The sequence below is a fragment of the Poecilia latipinna genome, unplaced genomic scaffold, assembly GCF_001443285.1.
Source record: "Poecilia latipinna isolate Pla-1442-1.1 unplaced genomic scaffold, P_latipinna-1.0 Scaffold2260, whole genome shotgun sequence".
Lineage (NCBI taxonomy): Eukaryota > Metazoa > Chordata > Actinopteri > Cyprinodontiformes > Poeciliidae > Poecilia > Poecilia latipinna.
The window spans coordinates 76,820-95,685 of NW_015114876.1; the positions used below are offsets into that span (position 1 = coordinate 76,820).

General features: G+C 40.7%; 2 protein-coding genes across 6 annotated transcripts; both read right to left on the reverse strand.

Moving 5' to 3' along the window:
- Positions 1-756: 756 nt before the first annotated feature.
- On the reverse strand, positions 757-8,732 carry ubtf (upstream binding transcription factor). Of its 4 annotated transcripts, none has more exons than XM_015018269.1 (21): positions 8,026-8,731; positions 5,092-5,150; positions 4,812-4,984; positions 4,639-4,722; positions 4,384-4,539; positions 4,224-4,288; positions 3,766-3,892; positions 3,571-3,681; positions 3,348-3,481; positions 3,129-3,270; positions 3,001-3,042; positions 2,800-2,910; positions 2,564-2,719; positions 2,315-2,461; positions 2,118-2,228; positions 1,773-1,861; positions 1,499-1,688; positions 1,368-1,415; positions 1,218-1,271; positions 1,036-1,140; positions 757-950 (listed from the first exon to the last, which is right to left on the reverse strand). In XM_015018269.1, exons 2-21 carry the CDS (start codon positions 5,126-5,128, stop codon positions 816-818), a joined length of 2,217 nt encoding a protein of 738 aa, XP_014873755.1. In that variant the 5' UTR covers positions 5,129-5,150; positions 8,026-8,731; the 3' UTR covers positions 757-815. The 4 variants fall into 4 exon arrangements, with proteins under 4 accessions (XP_014873755.1, XP_014873754.1, XP_014873753.1 ...); XM_015018268.1 differs by having other exon boundaries at positions 7,366-8,731; XM_015018267.1 differs by having other exon boundaries at positions 7,081-8,731.
- A 430-nt stretch (positions 8,733-9,162) lies between these two features.
- On the reverse strand, positions 9,163-17,725 carry slc4a1a (solute carrier family 4 member 1a (Diego blood group)). 2 transcript variants are annotated; one of them, XM_015018282.1, is made up of 21 exons: positions 17,490-17,725; positions 16,514-16,582; positions 16,370-16,425; positions 15,456-15,562; positions 15,335-15,381; positions 14,404-14,569; positions 14,167-14,302; positions 14,019-14,088; positions 13,900-13,942; positions 13,632-13,816; positions 13,342-13,546; positions 12,841-13,041; positions 12,570-12,718; positions 12,283-12,477; positions 11,943-12,188; positions 11,765-11,854; positions 11,024-11,190; positions 10,699-10,940; positions 10,431-10,600; positions 10,032-10,205; positions 9,163-9,922 (listed from the first exon to the last, which is right to left on the reverse strand). In XM_015018282.1, exons 2-21 carry the CDS (start codon positions 16,538-16,540, stop codon positions 9,860-9,862), a joined length of 2,739 nt encoding a protein of 912 aa, XP_014873768.1. In that variant the 5' UTR covers positions 16,541-16,582; positions 17,490-17,725; the 3' UTR covers positions 9,163-9,859. The 2 variants fall into 2 exon arrangements, with proteins under 2 accessions (XP_014873768.1, XP_014873767.1); XM_015018281.1 differs by having other exon boundaries at positions 17,470-17,724.
- Between the last annotated feature and the right edge of the window lie 1,141 nt (positions 17,726-18,866).

Genomic DNA, 18,866 nt, shown 5'->3' on the forward strand with positions numbered 1-18,866 from the left:
TGACAAAACATTGTCCTCATTACATAACAAGAGATGCCTGCATCAGTTCCAGTCAAAGCCAAACTTCTCGGCTGAATGAAAATGCCTTTAATTTGTAAATCTGCCAGCGGTATGACTGAGTTGGAGCCCATCCAGTCTGACGGAAAACATGCTAAATCTACAGAGAAGACATCCGGAAACAACTTCCAGTGACAGAAAAACATTCTTAATGGCTTGACTTCTAAACAAAATACCACCGTTGTGAGAACCAAATCACAAAATCTACATCAAATGAAAACATGGAAAAAAAAAAGTTAAAATTAAAGGAAACATTCTAAAGAGTGCAATTATTCAGTGCCCTGCACATGCTCCCTGCCCCCCTCTTCACGAAGTGATCCACCAAACTGTGTTCTTTGGCTCTGAAGCCTGTTCTGTTCACAACCTCCTTGTCAGGAAAAAAAAATAAAATACTGGAGGGAAACTGATTACCTGATACATTTAACTCTAACTTTTACTATAGAGCTTGCAAATAAAATAACCAAACTCAGAGAAGAAATGTTCATGACATCACCAAACCAGTGGGATGCTGTTTTTGGTACAACGTCAGCTGTGACCGTCACACCCGGGAGGGAATCGGACTGACTTCAGGGCCGGGCTTCCTTCTGGAGCAGCAACGTAAACCGGGTGTAGGATAGATGAAGCGATGCGGAGGGGAAGGAGAGCTCCCCCTAGTGGGAGGAGAGCAGGGTTGGCACAGTGGCAGAGCTCCCTGGACTCTTGGCTCAGCTCAGCGCTGCTTTAGTTCGTCTCTGGGCGGCGGCGATGGCGGCCATGTTTCAGTCCGAATCCGACTCCGACGACTCGGCGGAGTTAGAGTCGCTGCTGCTGTCGTCATCGTCCGATTTGTTTTCTTTGTCGTCCACCTCATCGTCGTCGTCGTCGTCGTCCTCATCGTCGTCATCTTCGTCGTTCTTGAAACAGAAAAAAATTTGCATTCATGTTTTTTTTTTTTTTTTTTTAACTTGATACTTTTAAGCGATTAGAGATTTCGCTCACATCATCGTCGTCTTCATCTTCGTCATCCTCCTCACTGGAGGAGTCTGCTTCCGACGAAGCCTTCTCCTGCTCATCGTCGTCGTCGTCCTCCTCTTCCTCCGTGTCCTGTCGGAAAGCACATTTTTAGGCTAGGGAAAACGAGCTTCATGACTTCAGGCGAACGGATGAACTCAGAGACTCACAGATTTCTTAATCTTTGCTTTGGCGCCTCCTGGTTTTGCCGGAGCTCTTCTTTTCTGTGAATCAAATGCAAAAAATGTAAGATCTCAGCTGTTCAAAATGGAAGAAAACACTTTAAAAGCAAACTGCTGACGCGAGACGTAAAGACTTACTTGGGAATTGTATTCTCTGTAAGTGTTTCGCTCTTGTGAAGACAAGCTCTGTTGGCAGATGAGATGTAGGTAAAATAAAAATCTACAAAGCTAATTTAAAACCTCTTATGTTTATTTTAAGCAGCTCTTACAGCCAGCCACTGTTCCAGGAGGACTTTGTACTGCTTCTGCTTCTCCTCGGCGATCTTCTTGTAGCGGTCCTTGTCCTTCAGCGGCAGCCTCTGCCACCGGCTGCCGATCTCGGTCATTCGCTCCTTCATCGGGAGGTGATTCAGCTCGCCGTTGGACAGCATCTCCTGGGAGAACTTCTGGTATCCGTTTCTAACAGGGTGAGATTTTATAAACGTTTTACATCCTTTTATAGCCATTTAAAACAAAAAAAAAAGTGTCACATTGCAAACTTACGATGGCGGTTTTTTGGGTTCTCCTTCGAACTTCATCTTCTTCAAAGATGTGACGGCGTTGGCAGGAGATCGCATCTCGCACAGATCTCTCTGTTAAACACAGAGGAGTCAGTTCAGTTCCTACTCGTCCAGATGTTTTCAATAAATGTTCACAAGTTTCAATGTATTTTATATGATAAATGAGTGTAATTTGAATGTTTGTTTTCAAAATTTGGACTTTCTATCTCGTCATCAACTCTGAAATGCTTCGCTGCATCGCCCTGGCACTTCATAATTATGCACCATTTTGTGTTTCCTACCAAATAAAATACATTTACTTTGTGTTGGAAACAAAATGACATCTTACTTCATATCTTTTCTGGTCTTCTGCAGCTTTTTTGATCCACATGATCTTCTCCTTTTTCTCCATGGTGCTCCACACCGTTTCCATGGCTTTGTGCGCCTTTGGTCGATCATTCTGCAACGAAAAGGGCTCGTTTAAATTTCACTGGTGGAAACAATAACAGAGAAACCAGAAGGTTGTGTGTCTGAAGTCAATCGGACCTTAAATCTGGCAACGTAGTCCCCTATGACACTCTGCTGCCAGATTTCCTGAGCAGTTTTGGGCGGATCCGGCAGGCGACTTCTGTCCTCCCTCTCCTTCTTCTCAGACTCGGCTTTCAGAAGCGCCTCCACACGTTTATACTTCTCCTGAATCATAAAGAGAGAAAAAAAAAAATCACAGGAGAAAATTTTACTACGACGACCTGTCGGGATGTTTATTTTGATAATTGTATGTAGAAGACAGGCTACCTTCTTCTTATCAGGCAGCTCGTTCCACATGCGGGCCAGGAGTCTGGTGAGCTCGCTGTCAGGAATGTCGGGTCGCTCCTGCTGCAGCTTGGCTCGCTTCTCCTCAGAGAATATGAACATGGCAGAGATGGGCCTCTTGGGTTTCTCTGTACTTGCCTACAAAAACAATGCAAATGAGTTAGAAACAAAGAAACAAAAGAAAAAAAGAGAAACAAAAGAAAGAATGCCAGCTTTACCTTCGTTTTAGCATTTTTCTTTCTAGAGGCAGGGCTGCTGGCTGCACTGTTCTTTTTGAGACCGATCTTATCCTCGCCCAGAACTCGCTGCTGCTCCTGCTCTGACAAGGTCTGAAACAATAAAAACAAACACTTAGCTTTCAGATAAAAACTAAATGCTTACAGAGAAAATAACAGAACCAAAGCACACTGGGAACTCACACTGAGGAATCTGTTCATCTCTATTTCATACTCCTTCTTCCTCTGGATGGAAAAAAGCAAAAGGAATCAAATTAAAACCCGGGAGGAGATCCGGACGGGGTTTCTTCGGGATTTGCTGTCGGACTGACCTGTTCGCAGCGTTTCTGGTACGCGTCCTTTTCGTTCTGCTTCAGGAGCTTCCACCGCTGGCTGCACATCACCATGCGCTCCGTGCTCGGGACGTCCTTCATGCTGGACATCAGCTCGGCACAGAACATCGAGTAGCCGTTTCTAAAACATTCACACGTGATTTCTGAGTAAATCCGTTGCAGCAGGTGGACGGAGAGCTTCGTACAGGTGGATCTTACGGAGGAGGCTTGTCGGGCCGGCCGTCGGACTTGTCTTTGAGGTGCCGCTCCGCCTTGGTCAGGGTGGACTTCATGATGTTTCCCTGGCTCATGTTCAGCTCCGGGTGCTGCTTGGTGTATTCCCGCATCGCTTCCTAGAAAAACAAAACGTAAAACCACTTATAAAAACCAACCCAAACTACCGTACAGACCCTCCATGCTGGAGTTAACCAAATCCTCGCACCTCGTACAGCTTCTGCTGCTCCAGGGACTTGCTGATCCATTTGAGCCTCTTTTTGTCAGACAGCTGCGTCCACTGCTTACCAAGACTGTCCTTGATGTCTTTGGTGGTCGCCTGGTTGTGACACACAACATCTTTTAGAAAGCACATTTCCAATAATCAAACTGGATTGTGGGAGGGTCAGACTCTCTGGCTTACATCAGGGTGCGTCTTGAGGAACGCCTTTTTTTCATGGTTGTACCACAGCTGCTGGGGCGTCTTGGGCTTTTCTGGGACATTTGAGCCTTTCTTGGTCATGCTCTCCATGAGGTCCGGATGTTCTTCCCTGTTTGCACATGATCAGTTTAAGCATTTAATAGCTACAGGTAGAAAACTACACACAACAAAGAATAATAAGCCTCATATTAAATATATTAGAAATAAAATTGCAAAAACTATTGCAATTTTGTTTTACATAAAAGATTTAATAAATGTTAAAGGCTTGCATATTTTATATTCCTCCTTGGTTAGCCTATGCATTATTGGTCTTATTGCTCATAAATCTGGAGAAATGCAAGTAAAACAACCACTTAGTTATAGGCTTACCAAGAAAGTGGGATATCATGAACCAGCTAATAAATTCTTTTTAAAAAAAACCCTGCATTAATCATTCTTACCTGAATTTCATCATGCTTTGCACAAATGTTTCCTTATCACGCAAGAAGTCATCTACATACTTTTTCTGTTGAAACAAAACAGAAACAAGTTTTGATTAGTGAAACCACAGGTTTAAATGTAAAAATGAAACTTTAACTTAGACAAAAACACTTTACTGACCTTCTTTTTGTCAGGGAGCTCCCTGTACTTCTTGGAGAGGATCTTAGTGAGGTCCAAGTTGCTCATTTCAGGATGCAACTTTGCATACTTGGCCCTCTTTTCCATGAAGAAACGGAAATACGGAGTCAAAGGCTTCTTGGGGAAATCTGGGTGTTTCTGTGTAAAGACGAGATAAAAAAAAAAAAAAGTCTGAATTTTGAGCTTCACTTGCATAGCTTCGTAGCTTTGGTGTTAGAAGTACTGAGTGCAACTCACCTTTAATTTCTTGCCTTTGTAAGGGTTCTTGATGTAGTCCTGGGCATCAAATATCAGCTCTGTTAGAGTTCTGAATTTCCGGATCTTCATGAAATGAAAACACATGGGTTAGCTCTAAATGCGGACTCCTCCGAACATTTAGTCTGAGATTGAAGTCAGTTAACGTGGCTCACCTCTTTTGAGACTTCCTGCCATTTCTGCTTGCACATCTCTGCTGTGTAGGAGTTGAAGGCCACCTTCTGCCAGTCCAGGTGGGACTCGGAGGTTTTGTATTTTGTCAGGTCCTTCTGAGGCAGAGCCACTTTCATGGAGTCCAGCAATTTTAGGAGGTCATCCTGCGCCCACACTGTGAACACATTACAAAAGAAGAGCAGAAATGTCATTAAATATATGGATGGGCAGGAAAATGGTATGAAAAGGTTTGAAATCAACAGAGCTGTTGGAGAACCATACCTTGGTCCTGGGCCACCGCCTCCATGTCTCCATTCATTTGTGGTTATACAGTCTCGACTCTGCAAATAAAGAACGTTTTTGTCAAACTAACCTCATGGTTCCAGTAAATAGTTATTTCTGGGATGTATTTAGTTCACTTTTAATGCTCAGCTATAAATATTTAATGTATCTTAGCTTTAAACTTATGTATAAAATCAAAAGTATGCTAAATACAGCAATTAATCACTTAACAATGAGAATAGAAGATTTACCATGCCGTTTACATATTTCTCCATACATTTCCAGAGTTCCCATCTTATGTGTAGCCTGTTTTAAAAGCTTATTTTATAATGAATTTACTGCAGTTTATGTACATTTTAAATACCAAACCTGAATTTTTTTTTTTTTAACTAAACTACAATCAGAAGGATATGAAGTAAATGCGTCATCAATGGGTGGATTAAAAGATTTTGGACAAACTCAATAGCGAGGAAATCAAAATATTTTTCCAAACTTATCCAGACCTGGTAAATGTTTAAATAAAGGTCCAGACAGTTAGTGTAAGATAATTAATTTACATCAAACTTTCATTTAAGTACGTAAAGGAGATCCAATTTGCTTGAAATTACAGAAATATTTGTAATACAAAAGGGTTTTCAACCAACTAATGAGATTTTATATGAGAATAAATCAAGTAAAAAAATAAACTGTTTTTATTCATTCATGTATTGGCTCCGTTGAATCTTAAAAAGGAACAAATTGGAAAAAAAAAAAAATTCCGAGTCCATTAAAAAAAAGTGGTCAAATAAGTTATGTTTTTTTTTCTAGTCATTGTTTAAAAAGTAGATTGCGAGTTATCAATTTGCGGATTAAAAATCAATAAATTTCTGTGTGAATGTAAATCTGCCTCTGCATGATGTTTTATGTTCATTACACCGCCCCTAAAACGTTTACGCTGCATGGTGAGACATAGGCTATTGCTTGTGACGGCTTCAAATCTCAAATAACACTGCGGAGGGCTTCAAACTAGCACAACTAGCTACGACAACAGGAGTCTCAGACGATTTTTTCCCCCCTAACCGGAATTTGGCGAATTAGCTCTGTCCTTATTCCACAACAAAAGTATCGTGGACACACAGCAGCGACCATTTTCTCCCTCGGTCTGCTCGGTAATGGAGGATTTTTCTGTCGGAGCGGAGTTTTTGGGGAGGATCTACGGAAGGAGGAAGCGAATAGACGTGGACAGACAGGCAGCTGTAGGCGACCAGCTGACCACGGACTGGGGGATCTGCTTTCGGTCTCCGAGAGGCAGGAATGGTGGCTTGGAAGCACTGCAGCCAAATGCGCCACTCGGAAGAGGCGCCTCCTCACCGTTGGATGCGGCTCTAACTCCGTCATGCGAACCTTTTAATCGGTTTTTTTTTCCCTGTAAACCTCCAAAAACATACAGGGAGGTCGAAGTAATATTCGTTTGAGACAAAAATGAGCGCTTTTACGTATTTTGAGAGTACTTTCGTCGTCTTTTAAACGTAACATGGCGGATCTGTGGAGCAAAACCGAGAGCATTCTTCAGCGAGGCGTAGCCGAGCTGTGCTTCCATGATGGCGGATCCTCGTTGTTCATCTTGTCCTTGATGGTCCCAGCTCAAACGCGTGACCTAGCTTGATTAAAACCTCTTATATTAACATGAATGCTAATCCAGAAACTAAATTATATAAAACCTGCCATCGAGTTTCGCCAATTTCAACCAAGAATACAACATATGGATGTCTTAAAAATTAACTGCAACGGTACTAACTACACAACCAGACAGCTTACCATGTGGAAAAAATAAATGTACATTCAGTTGACTTGTAAAGTCACATTTTTATGTTAGAGAGATAATTTAATTAGATTTTTCTGTTCTCCGTATATGATCTGGATTACATTAGCTGGTATTTACAAAATTATAAATTTTATTTCAGTGATATCTCGGAGAATTAAAGGCAAACAAGACCAAGATTGGCTAACCTTTTTCAGTTGAAATGACCTGCGGAGCCTCAGAAAGAGATGCAAAAAAAATCCAAATATTAAACGGAAAAACACCACGTTAACCTAATTTTTTGCTCGTTAATTTTAGTTGTATCATCAGTAAACTGATCAGAACGTAACTGCCGAGAAAACGCGGATCCCAAATGCCCGGTTACATCTCAGAAAGGACGCTAAGATCCGAGTATGAGCAGCTTCTCTGGCGCGGCAAAAACAGCTCCAGGTCCGCCATGCTTCAGCCCCGCTCTGCTCTGTGAGGAAACCTACCGTGACAAGGTCCAATGGCGCACTGCAAACACTGACAACGGAGCTTAGAGCTAAAGCCGGGGCGTTGCAGCCTCCCTTCCCCTACACCCGAAAAGCGCATAAGCAAGGACGAGAAGGCGGGTTCTTCGAGCTCGGTCGTCGCTGGTGGTTCTGGGCTACGGTCGGTGAGAGAGAGTGAGGGGGAGAGGGAGGGCGAGTCTCAGTACGGTGAGATATTAAACCGAGATCCCTGATGGCTGGCCGAGAGTGGCGGCTAGCTGTTCCGCCAACAGCCGCATGGAGGTCTCGGCGCGGAAACCACCGCTCGTTCCCCACGCAAACCCCACCGTTACATCACAAATGTCTCAGTTTCGATGAAAGTATTTTGCCTAAAGCAGTCGTCGGGTTTTTTTTAAGTAAAAATGAAACATACCTTCGGGTCTTACAACGCGGTTCTTCCCCACTGTTCGGGATAAGTAATTCGGCTATGGCCGACCTCGATCTGTACCCTTCCACAACGGTCGGTCTGTTTCGGTGCTACAAAGAAACTGCCGTGCGAGGGGCGTTTAAATGACAACCAACCCCACAACTAAATGCTTCACTGTAAACTTTTCATCGTTTTTTTTTATGAGCTTCTCGGTAGTGTAGCTGTGAAACCGACCGAGTTTTGTGGTGCCTTACCTGTTTCGATGTGAGCCAGTGTCGCTGTGGAGGAAGAAGGGGAGGGTTGAACTATAGCCAGCACTGCGCCGTCGATGCTGGGCTCCAGTCCCCGCAGAGACGGTCCTTCCCCCCGCCTCCATCTCACTCGCAGTCTCCCTCCACTCAACGCGCAGCAGCTCTCCCCTCTCCATCCAACCATTTCGCTGCGCCGACTCAACACCATTTTTTTTGCGGTGGCGCACCGTTGATTTTTTTTTGAATAAAACCGAGCACGATTACTTTTGCTCCCCGAGGCCGATCCTGTTACATCTCCGAGGCGAAATTTTGCACCGCGGGGGTTTTAGCAGGCAACTCCGGGTCTCAGGAAAGCCAAAGTTGCAGCTCTGGTTCTCGTATTTAATGCTATTTAAAATCAAATAAAAATCAAATGCAATTTGTTGTTTGTCAGCATTTATTTCTCTTTTCCTGTGCTCAAGCGGTTTCCACCAGCTCCAAACCTCTTTTACTGAATTGTAAGCGGCTGTTTGACAGCTTCATTTTGGCCCAGTGTGTTTTTTCTTTTCAACTCCACCTTGTGTGTTTGTGGGCGGAACCGCCGGCTGTCCAATCCAGTCCGCCCGATTCATCGAAAACAAATGACTTTCAGGCACTCAGCCTTGTTAAACTTTGCTGTGTTCACTTGCTGTCGGAAAAGTTGGAATCACATAATACACCACTTTGAGGTGCCATTTTCTTAAATAAGTAATTTCGTAAAACTTTTAGTACTTTTAGAACAGCCTTCTAAGCCAAAATTGTATTATCTAGTTTTTATTTCTAGCTTTTTTCAAATGTAAAATATGTTTGTGGTCATCGAATATTATTAAAGTATTAGCTAAACTCAACTAAATGTTTTTACTTTTTCTGTTACATTTTGTAAAAAAATATATATATATACTTAAAAATTATGGTATTATTAGAAATAAGTGCAGCTTATTCAATTGATTTTATAAAATGTGAATACACAGTGAAACGTTCATGCGTTTTGGATTTGGAGGTCACTATTTTTAAAGTTTCAATATAGAGGAGTTGATATTTGCATGATGTCCGTGAAAGCAGCATCCATCCTTAAGTCCTTTCCTGTCTCCTGTTTCCCAGTTGCGCTTATGAAGTCAAGCATTTTAAACACTGATTTTATTTGTATTAAAATAATCCAAAGCAATGTACAGTTTAAGCACACACGTTTAACGAACAATGTAGGTCATTTACAAGAATACTTTCCTGATGCTATGCTCCAGCAATTGACTAAAAATGCATCTCTTTATTAACTTCCCTTTATTGTTCGTTGATTTTGATTTATTTTTTAAAGTAATTATACTCTAAACTCTCATATAGGCAACTCACATCGTTTTTTATACACATTTCAAACAAGAACAGAAAATACTATGACACACAAGAAATCAATTGGAGCAAACTTAATAAAAATAGCTTAAAACATATTGAGAAAAATACTCCAGGCTGTGGGAAAAGGCACTAGTGAAAGTCACAGAAATTCCTATTTGTGATTATTTCAAAAACTTAGAAAAATAAATTAGCGCGAGCAAAAAAATCCTGTGTTAGAACAAAGGCAAATGGGAAAATCCATATGTTAAATATGTACTGGAAGGAAAAAGAAGGATACATGTTTTTATAGGAAAAAGTGCCTCCTTTTTAAAACAAAAATGTCTTCAGTTAAAATACTATTTTCTATTTAAGCCTTTGCCTGGTTCATCAACAGAAACATTGCCTGAATGCTGGATATGAAAAGTAATATTTTAAAGATAAAAATGACAACAGTTTGTAATTACAATTGAGTGGTTTTTCTTCATATTGGTTTTTACGCCAATCCATCTTCCATGTCTTCGTCATCGAATTTCACTTTGGCGTCATCTGCATCCAGCTGCAAGACAAATCCATCCGTTAATAACACCAATAAAACAACTTCAAGATAACTTATGAATGAATGAATGAATTGTTGGGAGATTTTGGAGATGCAGCCCAGAACTTACACATTTCATCTCCAGTGGAGTGAAGATCCGGCCGGTCATTAAGATCCTCAATGGGATGGTGAGAATGAGGAAGAAAGGCAGTGCCAATGAGAAGGTGCTCTGCTTAACAAGCCAAAGGACTCCCAAGCACAAAATCTGGATCAGAGTGAAGATATGCATCCGCATTGTTTTCACCTGCAAAGATAAACAGACAGGATCAAGTTACTAAAGCTGAGAAATCTCCTTTGTAGATTTGAATAAATCAACAAAAATGAAATCCAACAGTCCTGAAAGCTTTAACTTGAATTAAAACAGTATTAGTACTTATAGTTGGGAGCAATAACGTGCAGGAGACACAAAATACACACTCAAAATGTGTCACAGAGTGAGATAAACCGTATTAATGACTAGGAGTGATACCCTGGTAGCATAGGCATCAGATGGATGGTATTTCTTGGGTGTAATGAGAAGAAGAATCCTGTCCCACATCTGGACACCATTTAGAGAGGTGATACCCATGTACAAGAAGATACCAAACAAGGCGGTCATTGGAATCATCCGCAGGATCGGTTCCATGAAAATCGAAACTCCTGAACAGTAAGAAAGAGAGTTGGTGATAAAAGGAGGAAACAGTTCTTCCCTTCAAGCATGTTGTGAATGCATTAGCACTCTAGATGGCAGCACCTACCAACCATAAGGGCCACGATCATACCACTGATCCTCTGCTCAATCACCTTCTCGATCACCGGTTTGGGGCCCTTAGACATGACGGTCAGAGCGTTGGCATGGGTGACAGACCGCACAGTGGCAGCACTCAGCCAGGGGACGCCAAAGATGGAGGAAATGCCGCCCATGGTGACCAGGAGGAGCAGGTCAAAATGAAAACCAGAGCCTTTCACCATCTTCCTCTCAGGTTTGCTCACAATCAACCTGTGAGCACACAAATAGATACTTCTTTCACATTGTTCAAGCAGTTCGTAACGGTAATGTATAGAATATCCAACTTTACTCACGTAGTAATCTGGGACTCCATGAAAATGAGGATGAAGACAAGCAGAGCAGGAACACAGCAGGCACCCATCATCCAAATAGGGAAAGGCTTTTTTTCTCCCATGGGGTTGATGATCCAGCCTCTGGATTTGGGGTTGGTCACTTCAATACCTTTTGGCACAACCAGTTTCTGCAAAATAAGGCAAATATTGGTTGATAAATGCAAAAAAAGAAGGTAAGGGTAAGGTTATTTTGGCAAAGTTTGAAAATGAATTTGTTTGTTTTGGATTCAGACATTCTTGAAGATAAATCAGGCTTCTTTATTCTAACCAAAAGCGGATGTAGAAATATGAAGTTTGTGAAATTTTCTTAAAGGAAAAACATTTAATCTGAGAAAACATGTCTAGGAAAGAAAAGCAGACATTCCTTTCTCCAATACAAAAACATTTGTTGTGAATTGGCACTATATAAATTGAATTGAATTGAACTGAAGCAATACTTCAGGGCCACAGGTAAAGTTTGGTAAATAAACTAACTAGTAAATAGAGGTACTTTCTTTTTTGCCAAGCTTCTTATTCCCCAGAACAGACCAGTGATGTACACAACTAAACTTTTTCCTGAATGTAATACTAGGTTTTTACAAGTGAAATAAATGCCATGAAGATTGATTCACATGTAAGTCTTATTTTTGAAACAAATAGAGACAGACAAAATCAAACAGTAATGCTTACTGCGGTATTTTTATACATTTGCACATAACATACCTGAGTGTAAGCATCCTCAATGCTAATATCCACTGCGATCATAAAGAAAATGGCAATAGGGACTCCAAAATCTCCAATCAAGCGACGAATCTGGAGAGAAAATTAAACATAGCTCTCCATCAAACCCAGATCACTTTATAGAGGTGATCTTTAGAGTTTGTTCAGAACTTCTTCTTACCGGGCCTGGGAGGAAGGTACCATTCTTGAACTGACGAAGGAAGTATGCAATGAAGAAACAGCCAAACATAAGGCACATAGACAGCAGGGCAGTGTTGGGGTATGCCCTTTCAACCTCCATCTCTTTAAAGGTCACATTGCCATCTGAATGAATCTCTATGTGCTCCTTGATGACTGGATGGAAGGGGTTATCCAGTGTGTCATTAAGATGTTCGTAGTTCAGAATCAAAGGATGAGTTTTGAAGATCTGAACAAGAAAAGAGATTAGAAGTCAGTTAGAGTTGGTGGAAAAAGTGAAATGATTGTTGGTGAGAAAGGGTGGATGAATGAACTGTGCTAACCTTCATGAGCTTGGCGAAGGTCTCGTAGATGAAGATGAGTGAAATGAGGATTGAGAAGATTTCTTGGGTGAAGCGTGAAATGAATCGGACCAAGAAGCTGCCTTCCACTGCCACAACTACAATCACGATCACCACCAGCCACATGCCCACCCAGATACGGCCCACAATGTATTCGATGCCTTGGGTTGTGCAGAACTAGTGCAGACAAAGGAAAGACGACTTTAATGAGGACAGTAGTGCTTTTAAAACGTTTTCAGAAATCTTATCATCTGACTGTTTGTACATACGACAAAAAAAGCTTCTTCAAACAGGAGCAGAGGTCCAGAAAATCCAATGACAAGGACAGGTTGGGCAGCAATGAGGCAGAAGATTATACCCTGAACGCAGGTAGAGACCATAAGCTCTGAGACTCCCATCATTCTGTCTGTTTTGTCCGCTAGAGTGGATTTAAAGAGACCAACAAAAGCTTCAGAGCCAGAGACAATTTTCAGCAACTACTATGGTCATCAAACACAACATGAGATACATGTCTTTCCACTGTGGACTTTTTCTACTTACCTAGAAGCCCTCCGAAGGTGATGGCAGGTGACAGGGCAGCAAAGTAGATGAAGATGATGGCAGCAAGCACCTGAGGGTTCAGAGCGTCTGCGTAGTCGCTGAGGTAGTGGCGGTAACGGCGCTTGATGTCATTCACCATTCCACCAAAAGGATAGCCTGTACGGGCCAGAGGGTCCTCCTTTGGCCCTTCAGGAGCCGCATCTAAACGTAAACAAGAAGACATTCATTTGGTCTGATTCTAAGTTCTCAACTATTTTTCAGTTTGCTACTTTTTACCTCAAAATCCAATTTTGAAACACTAAAGGTGACCTACCACGTTTCCTTGAGTAGGTTAAGCTAGGTCTATGAGCTACACAAAACATGTTCATTACATTATTAGATAACAAGATCTCAGTCTGGTCAGTTCTGCATAATCTTCAAAATTAGTTGAATTTTGACGTCTGAATCTAAGAGGGTTAAGATGTCTATATTCTTGTTGTAGTTCTGGTCAAAGATGCTAACCGGCGGCTTCTCCAAACAGAAGGCGGGTGTCAGTGGGACGGAGTCTTTCACGCAGCATCTTCTTCTGGAAGTCAATTATTGACTCCAACATTGCCTTGTCCTGGATCTCAGTGGGTGGAATCACGATGCTGCAGTCCATGAAGTCAGCGATCGCTGTGTTCAACTCCTTCTCAGTTTGGGCAAGGTGAGCTTCCAGACTGAACACCTATCAGATGGGAAGGACAGATCATTTTAATCTGAGTTGGTTTTGACAGCGTGATCCTGTGATTTTCACTGTAGTTTTCTCCTACCCAGTCGGCTAGCAGAGCACCCATGGCTCGCCCAATTTGAGTGTAGTTCAGATCACTGCTGGAGGGGCCAACCATCATGAAGACAAAACGAATGGGGACCGAAGACTCGAGGACAGACTCCATCACCACAGTGTCACTCAGCCTGACAAAAGCCACCACTGGTTTCTGCAGGAGGTCGAGCATACCTGCAAGAAAACCTCTTTACATCAGATATGGACCAAAAACATGCACATCATACAGGGACAAGGCTGCATTTGACCAAACATACCTGTGAGGACAATTGAAGCCTCCATATTGTCCGAGCTATCTCTCTGCAAAATAAAGTAGATGAAGTATGTTAAAATATTCTATATGTCATACAAAGATGGACTAAAGGTAAATAACTACCTTCTTTATGACTGAAAATGTTTGCATTTGAATGTCTCCAGCCGGAGTGACCACAGGTCCCTCATTCTGACTGAAAGGACAAGCAAAAATATGCTTAGAATGGCTTTGAGAGTTTGTGGAATGGCAGGAAAAACAGAAATATTCCTACCTGCGTCTCAGTAGGAGAGCTCTCAGCAGGGAGTCTCGATCAGTGGGACGGATTTCACCTTTGCTGACCAGCTCGTCCACTATTTTCTCAGCCACAGAGGCCAGGGTGCTGGCGTTCATGTCGAAGATGATGGCTCCTGAGAACCAAGGCTTGGGGTTACTACAGCTCCAAATCGACCAACCAGTCACAAGAATGTTTGGATGCTACTTTCTAGCTCTGTAACAGCTCTGAAATCACCTGTGTTTAACGCTCTGCGAACATGGAGCAAGCTCTTAAAGGTGAGGTAGGAGACATGAGATGGACCCCACTGTCTGGTGTTGGGGTCAAGGTTTTCCTCATAGCCCACCCATCGGCTGGTTTCCTGCCAGATGTTGCCCTGGAGCTCATTTAACTCCACATAGGCCTGTTGTAAGAAAACAGTAGGTCAAGCACTTTTCAGTGTATTAAAGCAGTAAAAGGTTTGCTTTCCCCAATGAAAATATCAGGTTTGTGTGTATTAAAAAATGGCAGATATCATCTCAAATGTAACGCTGAAGTTTAATTTGCACAATTCATTTGAATAACAAACAAATCTATTTGCTTGAAGAGTGAAATACATAAAATGATGCAATAAAATGTCAAAAGGCATGTGATTAATCTTTCATCTTTTAGTCTTCTTTACCTTGAGTCTACCATATATTGGGTCTGGTTTCAAAGGAAATAGAGTCAAGTTGTTCTTTCTTTTACTTCTTCATATTTGCATCTCTTAGCTGAAGCCATTGTTTGCAAAGAGATCACAAAGGATCAGGAAGATCTCGTTGCTGGTGTCAGTCAGAAGAAGGATACGAAAAACTTCAGCATTGTTTACATGCTATTAACCAATAAAGAAAAATGTGGCACAAGAGTGATGTTATAAAGATCTCCACAATTGTTGAAAAGACATGATAAAAACTGGTCAAGGAGACTGCTAAGAGACCAACAGGAATAATGAAGTAGCAATGTCCTGTACTCTCCAAATAGTATTAATATACTTTTTTTCCTAAAAGGTTTATTGAATATGTGAAAAAAGCTTTTAAATTATTTACCTTGTGTCATTTTTTTACATCACAAAAACCTGATTTTCAGCTGAAGTCAGTGCACTTTGGGGAGCCTCTTTACACCATTTTCTTCTTCATAAGAGTACACTTACCTGAGCATCCCCCCTGGTGGTGGCATTGGTGTTCACGTTCAGAAACGCTAAAAATAAAGAGGCATCAGAGTGGTTTAAATGGAGTAAAATTCAGTAAAATCTGTTGAAAAGGACAGCTTACCGTCTGAATCACTGGGAATAACAATGGCTTCAGGAGGAGGCTCAGTCTCTTCCTCTTTTTCTTCATCATTCCTTTCGACATTAAAGTTGTTCAGGCCTTCTGAAGTTCTGATGGGTTCGGAGGTACAGAAACATGAGCCAGATCCGCCACTTTGCACTCAGATGTTGCAAAGCAACTGAAAAATGTTGCTTCGTCATTTAACAGAGATGCAGTTCAATCCTTCATTATAAGAATGATTCAATTCAATTTCTATATATTTTTTTAAATTCCAGAATCGGTGCAATCCTTTTCATCGCCACAAGATGGCAGCACAGAGCGACTTGTTTATCAGCTACATTCTTATCTCTGATTGGCCCAGAAGAAGATCTAACGTAAGTTCAAATGTCTGGGGATGTTTTCGAGCAGAACATAAAAAGCTTCTTACATTCTGGAAACAGGAAGTTATTCATGTTTGTTTACGTAGTATTTATTAAAAAAGAAAAAAAAAAGAAGAAAAAAAACAGCAAGCAGAAGACTGTTAAACTCTCAATTGCGTTTTATAAAATATATTTCAGTCTATAAATGAATAATTTCAAAGTCTACTTAAGAATTATATACATATATATTTCATGCTTTTACGATTGCAGCTGTTTAAATAATCCATGTTTTTACTCAACAAAACAGATTCAAACAAATCAATGGTAAATAAATAAATAAATAAATAAATAAATAAATAAATAAATAAATAAATTAATTAATTTAATCAAAAGGTGCATAAATGCATCATAAACTACACACTCTTGAACTGAATAATTTAAAAACTGGGCCTTGGACTAGAATGATAGTTCCCACTATCTTATCAGAAACAGTGTGCAGAAGTTCACTGTTGGGGCACAGTGCTGAAGAAGGAGGCCTAAAGAAGATGAAGCACTCACAGTTTTAAATCAGAAGGGAAGGCTGGATCATTGTCTTCATATGACATGTCGCTGCCCTGGATGAGTTAGAAAGTGATTGATTAGTTTAAAAATTCTAGATAACATCTTCAAGTGTTCATTGAATCAGTAAAAATGAATACAAACCTCCTCAAAAGTGAAATTGTTCTCCATGGATGTTGAATTACCTCTGCTTTCAGCTACTTAATGCATTCCCTAAAGCAGAAAACAAATGAATTGACTCACAGAAGTCGTCTCTGGTAACTCAGAGTCAACAAATTCTCACTAAAGACCAGCTGTGTTAAAACTGGAGGTGATTTGATGAACTTATAATGGAAAGGACACATGATAACCCAACTTTACAGAGTTTTGCAATAATTATATAAAAAAAACTCAAATTTTCTCTAATTATATTTGAGTGTCATTACCAATGACACCAATTTTATTAAAAAACGAATGATCGCCACCATATTCGTCATTCAGAGTCTGCCTGTAAAGATGCCACACAGGTCAGATAATAAACTGGCCGTTGACAATTTGAAGTACGATATAGTTTAAATAGGAGACTACAGAGTCTTATCTTTGGGTTACGCCCGTCAACCAGGCTTATATGTTCTCCTCAGTGGCAAGACAGAAAAAAAAATACTTTTAGCTTCTGCAACTTTGCACAGAATTATACAATTAAACACAGAAACATTATATTTTAACATCAAACAGAAAAAGGACAGGTTTTGCATGGCAAAATTAAAAATTTCTGTTGCACATTTAGATTTTGAACCTGCTAACATTAACAGAAAATGGCTTCGTCACTTTTAAAATCCACACACAAAAATGCTTCTGCTTAAAAGTAATTTGATGTCTGCACCAATTTAAATTTATGACATCAAAAGCAAGTTATTTGCATATTTTAAAACAGCAGATCTTGAGGTGTTTGTATGATCCACATATTAAATTTCAGTACTGAGTGCACTCTGTTGAAATTCCTGTTAAAAATAAAGCAAAGTAAACATTACTCCATTTGTTGAAGTTTGTAAAAAGCTAATTTAAACTTCTTGGTTCTTGTCCCTAGGAATCCTATAAAAAAACCATGTCTACACCCCTACCTGAGTGCAGGTAATCCCACCTGGTCTCCAGTACTGGAAACAGGATGATCAGCGCCCTGTCAGCCTCGTCGAACCCGGAGACAAACTGACCTGGGACAGACGAAAAGACGAGTTCACTGAGGGGCCCGACGTGAGCGGGAACACCCACCTGAAAGTACGTCGGCGCTAAAGTGCAGGACCCCACTGCGCTCAGCAGGGTGTATGACACACAAACATCTCTATCTGCCCCAGACACCTTGACACAGGGATATCCCAGCCCTAATTTGCCTGCACCGCCCTTTCAGCGAGGACCAAATCTAAGGCCAGAGAGGCTCATCATGTCCCAGGGGTCGGGAAAGGGGCAAAGTGTGGCAAGGAGAACATCTCTTTACGTCATCTTGTTTACGAACTGGGGATTCCCTCAAGATATCGATAAGCGATGGAAGGGGGTAGTTCCTGGTGATGTGATAGGAAAACATTAATCTAAACTTAAATACATTACAGAGCAACAGTCCGGCTCACTTGGTTGTTTCGGGCGCATGAGGGACAGGAGCAACAAGGCGATACCCCCTCTGCTGGCTGGAGGTGCAGCTGGTTACTGGTAACACACACAGGCACATGATGCCCCATGGACTGAAGAAAACAGAAATATGGTATTAATTATGCAGAGAATTATTCACAAAACAACCTAAAACTGTTTCTGCAGAGGCAATCCTTATAAAGTATGGAAAACAGCTTAATTAATGTAAAAATTTAACAACCGTGCTTTTTTCCAAGAGAAAAATTATCCACATAGACAGAATGTGCAATAATTTATTTCCTTTATGTGCATCGGTACTCACATTTCTTGTGGATTCAGGAGAATATGCAGTACAAAAAGATTCACATACCTTTAATTTGTACATATATTAGTGCATTTTATTGGGATTTTATATAATAGAAATAAAGCACAGTTAAAAAGTGGAAGGAAAAGAAGATATTAAAACACGTGTGTCAAACACTAAACACTAAATGTGCTTAAATATTATGTTATCAATCAAATCAATGCAGTTTTTATCCGTCAGTCCCTCCAGTTTCTTGAGAATTATCGTGGAAATTCACACAAAATTTTTTTATACTAATACATAATTGGGAGTTTATTGAATATTATTCTCAAAAATTGTCAAAAACTAAACAGCTGCCTCAGCCTTAACTGATGTCAGATTTTAGTCCATGATCTATATGAAAAGTCACATTTATCGTCATAAATAAGAGCAAACATCACAAATTAGTACCACAAACACTTTGATTTTTATTGCAGAAAATCACAAAAAGTCACAAATCCTGGAGCGACTGAAAAGATGCTCAATAATTTACTTAATTTTAAGATTTCATTGATATTTTAACAGTTTGTGATCAGGTTTTATCTATAAATTCTG